Raw genomic sequence first — 8,356 nt, 5'->3', positions numbered from 1 at the left:
ACCAAGGAGAGCCACAGCTCAGCAGCTGTGGAAGGATACATTTCATATGGAGACCACGGTCCATAGCCTGAAATGTCCCAAGGAGTAAAGCAGACAACTGTAAAGTCCCCTGGATTTGGCAAGTAGGTGGTCCTTGGTAACCTGAATGACTTCCATGAGGGAGGGAATTAAGGAGTGGGATTGGGTGAAACCACACCAGGGTGCATTAAAGAGTAATTGTGTGGCCAAGTGTGGTAGCTCACGCCTGTAATCCCACCACTTTGGGAGGCTGAGGTAGGCAGATCACTTGAGGTTAGAAGTTTGAGACCAGCCTCGCCAACATGGTAAAACTCCGTCTCTACTAAAAATACAAAAATTAGCCAGGTGTCGTGGCAGGCACCTGTAGTCCCAGCTACAGCTCGGGAGGCTGAGGCAGGAGAATCTCTTGAACCCAGGAGGTGGAAGTTACAGTGAGCTGAGATCGCGCCACTGCAGTCCAGCCTGGGCAACACAGCAAGACTCCGTCTTAAAAAAAAAAAGTAATTGTGTAGGCCAGGCATGGTGGTTGAGGCCTGTAATCCCAGCACTTTGGGAGGCCGAGTCAGGTGGATATCTTTGAGCTCAGGAGTTCAAGACCAGCATGGGCAACATGGCAAAACCCCATCTGTACTAAAAATACAAAAAAATTAGCCATGTCTGGTGGTGGTATGTGTCTGCAGTCCCAGCTACTCGAGAGGCTGAGGTGGGAAAATCTCTTGAGCCTGGGAGGTGGTTGCAGTGAGCTGTGGTTGTGCCACTGCATTCCGCCTGGGCGACAGAGCTAGACACTGTCTCAAAAACAAAAACAAAAACAAAAACAAAAAGTAATTGTGGAGGTGAAATGTGATAAGAATATACCTTCCGATAAGCCTATTTGGAAGGGCAGGAGAGAAATATAGATGAAGGCAGATTTTTGGTTTTGGTCTTTAGAGCTGGAAGGGATTTGCCCATGGAGAGGGGGAGGTTAGAGAATTGGAAAGGGGGATAGTTACATTAGCAAGAGCCCAGAGGAACCAGAGGGCAGGAGATCAGGGGTAGAGTGGTGGGACCAACCCTGAGTAGGGAAAGAATGTATCTTCCCACCCAGTGGCCTGTGAACCCTAGGGCCTTGTCTTCTGTCAGAAACCAAACTGTTAGCCTCTTTCCTAATATTTCTGATGAGCCAACCACAGGATCCTGGTAGGCAGGGTATTGACTTAGGTAGAGTTCTGAATTTGGAGTGGGAAGACAGCTTTGATTTCTTGTTTTCTGCTTGACTTCCTGACTGTGTTATCCTTTCTGAGCAGCAATATCCTCAACTTTAAAATGAAAAAAATGTACTCCATGTAATAAAGTAGGACAATATATGAAAGCAGTTTTAAAAGGGACTTGCGATTAGGTAGCTGTTTTGAGGTGTTTGTTTGTTTGTCCCTCTGCTCTTAGGATCTGGCAACATTCCAGTGACCCGGAGACCTGGAAGTTGCCAAGAATGTTCTCTGCAACTGCTGGCTTCTAATGACGCAGCTCACACAGGATTTGCTGTCTTGGATTTAAAAATAACAAAAACAGAAACAAGTGCATCCACAGAGAGGTGGACTGTCACCAGAGATTTGGTATTATGATTAACTGTAGAATGTAAGCCAATAGAAGCCAGCTGTCAATCACTGAAACTTGGGGGTTCGGTAGCTCAGAATGAGTTTGTTATTGAGAATTGTTTATAATAATCAAATTTCCACTAGGTGACAGCAAAGCCCATAATATGATCTAAATCGTTGTTCCTCTTGAATAAATAGTGTTTGAGAATCTTCCAAAAGCAGCAGATCCTGCCATTCTGGGGAGAGTAATTATTGCTAAAATTATGACATATGGCCTTGAGATATTGTCGTTACTCTTCTGAGATAAATAACTCCACTTTTAAAAAAAACAATTTTAGTTTTTGACATTGTAAGCCACTTGAATTTATAGAAACAACTACAACAATAATTTAAAAAGCTAACGTGTTAAGCATTTGCTGTGTGCCAGGCACTCTTATAAATGCGCATGGCTCTTGATACTACCCAACTTCTCAGAGGTTTCACAGGGACCATAAGTCCCCTCTTTTAATAAAGAACTAAGTCTTCCCTGGGCCACTTCTGTAACCATAACACTAACTACATAAATACATGCTTGTGGCTGAACTACCCTGCCCAGGAGAGGAGGAGTTTGGTTATGTGTATTAATGATTTAGTCAAGAGCCTTTTACAGGATTTTATGAACAATTTTCAGCTATAATTGGTATTTCTCAGAGCATTTATCTTTTTTAAAAATAACTTTTCCCCTCTTAGACCTATGCTAACCCTTTATTGGGTTCCATGTTGGTGGCTCATTCATCTTGGGACTGTGTTGAGTTTGCGGTAACCTATTGGAGTTTTTTTTTTTTAGGGGCTAAGGCGGAGACCCCAGGCAGAGTGAGCTTGACTCATCATGGTACAAAGCCTTTAACTACCAGAAGGAAGTGGGAATTATGGGGGCATGGCTGGTATTTGACTCTGTCCCCTGGCCCCTGGCTCCTGAATGCTTGCCTTGGTTCTAAGCAGAGAAAGGACTGCGAAGTAAAATGGCAGAGTTGTTTCTGGAACACACTAATTCACAGGCAGCCCTGCTTAGTTTGTTTTCTTCAATCAGAATATAACATAAAAACCAGGGAGCTACATAGCTACCCATACTGCTTTTCTTTTCTTTTTAATTATTACTATATCTGAAAGTATGCTATAAATGTATGAGATGAAATTTCCAAAGGTGCAACAGCACACAGTTAAAAAGTAATTTTACTTCCCACACCTGTTCCCCATAGGAAACCACCGGTTCTCACAGTTACCAGTTTCCAATAATGTTCAGCCTCAGCAGCCTGGGGATTCCATGCTTGGCAGGACAGTGGTAGGGATGCTGGCTGCTGATGGGGGGAGCAGTTAGGAGTAGCTCAGATTGTGGAGTGAGTTAAGCACATGTGACACATCCTGATGAGGCTCAGGAACTAGGGGCACATAGCATGTGGGAAAATGAGTCAGGAAACTTTGGGAATTCATAACAAGATGGCCTTATTTGCACCCACAGGCTGGTGTGGCCTGGGGAAGTTATGTACTATTATTATTGAAATATGTTCTCAGATGAAAGTTAAAAAGTATAGATAAGTATATCTCACTATGTAAGTATATATATCTCACTATTTAAGTATATATACACACATATATATATATAAAAAACAGTTTTTCCTGCAATATGGAGCCCAAGTCCCAGTCTCCAAATCTCTTTGCAACCCAAGAACCAGCAAACAATGCCTCCAGAAGATGGAAATTGACACTCCTAAGGTCACCAGCAATCTTATCCAACAGTGTCAGCTGAGCCACGAGAGGGAGCAACCATTGCAGAGTGGCAGCCAGCCTAGGCAAGCCAGGACCCAGCCCCTGACACTGGCCCCAGGTGCATTCACAAGGGTGAGCATGTATGCTGGTTGACCCAGGACCGCCTCAGTTTACACCAGGGATGATTGTTAAAAGGGTCCTTTTCCAATCTCAAGAACTGTCCCCAGTTTGTCAATAAAGTACATGATCTCTCTAAATACAGTTCCCCTGTGCATCACCTCCCCCCCGTGCCACTCCTCCAGGGTGCTGGACCAATTATGGAGTTAGGGTGGGTCAGGTGTCTACCATCTTTCAGACCCAAAGCTGCAACCATTTTCTTTCCCTAGGGCCTCTTCTGGGTCTAGCAGTTTCCTGGGGCACAAAAGGGCCAATTCTACCTCCAGTTCAGGCAACAGAACTCCCCAGCCACCCTTTGGAGGATTGGTTACCCTAAATGCTTATGCCTCTTTTTCCCAATGAGCCCGATGTTCAGTAGCTCAAACGTAATTTACCGCAGAGATACGTAATAAATATCTCAGGATATTTATTTTGGTCCCTCTCTAATCCCTAGCATGTTATTTTCATGAGAAAAAAAGGAAAACAAAATTCTCCTATAATACTCAACTAGAAATTTCCAGAGGTTAATAATTTTGGAAGCATATTCTTCTGGATATGTATGTAAAGTCTTTTATTAGTTCTAGCTGTTTTTCATCAGATTTTTTTAGTTTTATTCTGGGTAAACAATCATGATTTAAGTAATAATTATACTGACACCTAATATTTATTTATTTAACATTTAAAAATTTTTATTTTAGAGCCTAAAACTTCTAGGATATAATTGAATAACGATGACAGCAAGCATGTATTCTTGCTGACTTTAATAGAACGCTTTAGTATTTCACCCTTAAAATGATGTGATTTAAGGTTGGACTTTGTGTGAAGGAAGTATCCTCCTAAGCTTACCAAAATAATTACCTTGGTTTTAACTTATAGAATAAATTTTCAGTATCTTGATCTTTGTTTTGTCCAGATAAATGGCAATGGAACTATACCTTTGCTTTACTCAGATATCCAACTGTTGCAGCTGTTTTACCTACCATAAAATATGAAATCCATAAATCATTAAATGCATGGGTTTAAGTCTAGTTGTGGGACCTTGCTAACTATTCTGAATTTCACTTTCTTTATCTGAAAATTAGATTAAAAACATTGACTTCACAGAGTTGCTGCATTAACTTATTGCCTAGAATGTAGCAAGCATTCAATAAACGTATTATTATAGCTGTTATAATATATAATATATATATTTCACCCTCTGATCCTATTAGAGATATAGATATTAAATATAATATATATTAAATATATCACATGTAATAATAAGAGAGTGAAAAATCTCCTTAGAAAAGACTTTTCAGTTAATGACAGTGGTGATTCTAAAATTATCTTAAGTTCACTGTGGTCTTTTCTTTAGAGGTGGTAGGATGCCCAGCTGTTCCAGTTTGTTCTGGATAGGAGAGTGTCCCAGGATGAAGGACTTTCGGTGCTAAAACCAGAGAAGTCCTGGGTAAATTGGGACAAGCTGGTCACCAAGATCATGGTGATATTTGACTCCTTTCCTGTTTTCATCTGATCAGGCAGGCTCCTCCAGAAGACAAAAATAGCATTCAAGGAAAATTATTAAAGGCCTGCTGATGAACAGACATCACCATCATCATTTTAGTAATAATAATAATACTGTAATAATAAGCCATATGTAGAAGGAAACTAAATATCTCTTTCTAAGGAAATTTCTAGCAAACCAAGACAAACACTACCGGGATGATTTTCACAGATTTACTCTTTGGATGGTAAGACAGCACTAAGAAAGTAGCTATTCCAATGGGGCAGGAGGTAGAAAAGAGAAGCTGGGGTACTTGATAGTTCAGATACTACAAATCTGGTGCTCCTGATCTACAGAAGGAAGTGTGGACATAGACCCACACTGGGCGTGAGAGTAACAGGAAGAGGTGCAAGAGTGAGGTGAATGATTCCCCTCTAGAAAGTTTGGGGCAAGCCTGGAGGGGATGCTGGCTTTGTGGGCTGTCGCTAGGATAGTTGCTACCCACCTGTGCTCTGGCCTGAACCTGGCTGAGTCATCACCCAGAATGCTGTGACAGGTGGGAGTAATTATAGCCCAGGAGGACACGGAAGCATCAAGTAATTACAGCCGAGGGGGTCACGCCCTGGGATATGGCACTGCTGTGCACAGAGCACGAGGCAAGGTACGGGCAGGTGTGGGCAAAAGGTATAGATGCTTCAAAGTATTATGTAAAATGTGTGGATCCCCATGAAGCTCTACTATACTCAAGGATATTTGGGTAGGAATGGGGCTGATGAGCCTCATCGTTTACAAAATCCAGAGTGCTAATAAAAGAAGTAAAGCTTTGAAAGCTCCGGCGCCTGCTCATGGTCATCACTAACCAGCTTTACCTGGAGTATACATGAAATGAAACATGAGTCAGCCTGTAAATTTAAGCAAGCTGTGTTAGACTATACACTTATGTAAGTATCGCTTACTTTGTGGCATGAATAAATGGATCTGTGAAATTCACTGAAAATAAAAAAAGATCAAGATCAGGAGTACAGTGGGAAACAGAGGTCATTGCTGGGTAAACTCAAAATATTTAGTACACGGGCCAGAGACACGGCTGAGGCACTGGGAGTTTTTTCTTACTAGATGCTGGACAATTATTGTGGCTTCAATGAGATAATGCACATAGATGCAGAGTTCTTACATGGCACATAGTTAAAGCTTACTATCACTTATTTTTAGTTTTTGCACCGCTGAAAGCTAATCAACTAATTTCCCCTAGTATAGAAGCCGGTGAACAAAAGTCAAAAAATGAATTTCTTTACTGGGAATAAAAGTTGTGCAAGTTGTGTTTGTTCTACCAACAATTTCCTTTGATCCAAATGGCCAGTATAGAAAGATCAGCATTCTTCTACGGTGGCTAGAGAACAAACAATGACGTCAAGGGCACATATACCAGGAAGAGATCACTAATGACCTCTCACAGGCCTCCCAAGGTAGCATCATGACCTGAAATTACCCATGCAGGCCAGGAACTGTAATTTTATTCAGCCATAGGAAGAAACACTCATCTCAGGTGTTAGTTCTGCACAATAATCAAACTTACAAGAGTGAATACAAACCAGTGTATCTTTTATATGTAGTTTTAAATTTTTATTATTTTTATTTTTCAATAATTTAATACAATCAATCAATAAAAGAGGGCCATGTATGGGCCACTGGTGACAGTGTGTTACTAAACACAGATATTGGATAGGCAATTAGCAGTGTCTGCTCCAACCATGGCATCAGTTTATTAATTTTCAATAATAAATTACTATAAGAATTCTGGAGTCCTTATGATCAGTGCCAAGTGCCATGAAAAGTCCAATCAAAATTGGAAACCGTTTAATTTATTCCTTCAGAAGAAATTACTGCATAGGTCTATTTGACAAACACAGTCTTCCTTAAGAGATTAGCTTAACCATAATCAAGAGGAAGATTGTTTTGAATGCAGAATACAAGCTAAGAAAGTTGACTGTTTAATGGCTTCGGGGTAAGAAAGTTTCTGGCCCACGGAACTGGAAATACTGGCCAGGTCACAGCCTCTCTAGGACAGTGCTAAGATGGAAATTAGTAACATTTGCTTCAGTGACTTTTCCTGCTTTTCCTTTGCCCAAGTCACAAAAATCACTTTTTAATGTATACATTATTTGCTTAGTCAAGTTAATATATCTACCTTGGTTATAGAAAACTTTGGCAAGCCCACAGGCCAGTTTTTCATCTCTAAAGAGTTTTTGTGTATCTCTGCTTTGATTTTGTAGCCTGTTGATTTCACTGTTTCTCCTTGTGCAAGCATCTCAAGTTCTTCTGACCACTTCACTGACACCTCTATATACAGAGAGCAACTATCCAATCTCCCTGCTTTTTGACATTCATCTTACCTTGTATATAATACATAGGTAATTCCATGAAGTTCCTCAGGATCCCTTCTATTCAGTATATTGTTGACTGAAGTCTTTGGTCATCACCTAGGTCTCTGTGCCATTAATTACCTCCTTTATTTCTTGTATGTTAATTTATTACTCCACTGGATCCAGCTTCAGTCTACAAATGTAGTTAAGTCTCCACTGCCCCCAAAACACTGCCCTCAAGTCTGCAACTCTCAGGCTACCTCCCTTTCATGGTCGAGTGACTGGAAACAGCACTGTCATGCATCACTGCCCTCTTCCATGTATCAACACCTTGCAAACTGGCTCCTAAAAGTTTCACACTCCAGTGAAACTTGCTTCTTGGAGTGGTGCTAACCTTCAGTGACCTCTTCTCCCTGGGGTCTAGTGCTAGCCCCCGAAAAGGGGTGAATGCCTGGCTTTGCTGACATTTTCCTTGGCCATAGTTAAAATAGGGACACACACTCAAGCTAGGTTACTTCCCTCTCCTAGGATATGGAGCATGGACTGGAGAGGGGCAGAATTTTCTGGAGCAGAGTTGTATTAATGGCTGCACCACCTGGGAGAGGGGTCATAGATTCCTAGGAGGCCCCCAGAGCTGCCCTGGCTCCTATCCTTCCCGAACCTTGGTTGTTCATCTCCTCTGCTGACTCTCTGTGAGCTCTCTTAGAATCCTCCTTTAGGCACTGCCGTTAAATTCCTTTTTTTCTTTCTGTCTAAGCTAGTGACAGTCAGCTTCTATCCTTTCCAACCTAATTAACCAGTTAATTCTTAACGAGTTAATTCTCTTACCCTTTTTAACAATTCAGAAGCATTGAATACTGAAGAATCCCCTTCCCTGCTGAAATTGTTTTTCTGTGTCTGCTGCCTTTGCATTCTTGTGGCTCCTTGTCCTGCAGCATTTTCTCGGGCCCCACTGTCACTCCTCTTCTTTCCCTTACCCTTGAATGAAAGGCTTCCTAAAATGTTTTTAAAATTTT

General features: G+C 41.4%; 1 protein-coding gene across 1 annotated transcript; it reads left to right on the top strand.

The window, feature by feature from the left end:
- Positions 1-5,667: 5,667 nt before the first annotated feature.
- On the top strand, positions 5,668-5,836 carry LOC116476236 (ATP synthase subunit ATP5MPL, mitochondrial). The gene is given in 2 exon segments (XM_032165913.1): positions 5,668-5,720; positions 5,722-5,836. Coding segments are annotated over 2 exon segments (168 nt in total).
- The last annotated feature ends 2,520 nt before the right edge of the window (positions 5,837-8,356 follow it).

The sequence above is a fragment of the Hylobates moloch genome, unplaced genomic scaffold, assembly GCF_009828535.3.
Source record: "Hylobates moloch isolate HMO894 unplaced genomic scaffold, HMol_V3 SCAFFOLD_11, whole genome shotgun sequence".
NCBI lineage: Eukaryota > Metazoa > Chordata > Mammalia > Primates > Hylobatidae > Hylobates > Hylobates moloch.
Note: the sequence above shows the minus strand (reverse complement) of the source record. Positions and strands in the feature narration are given on the sequence as shown.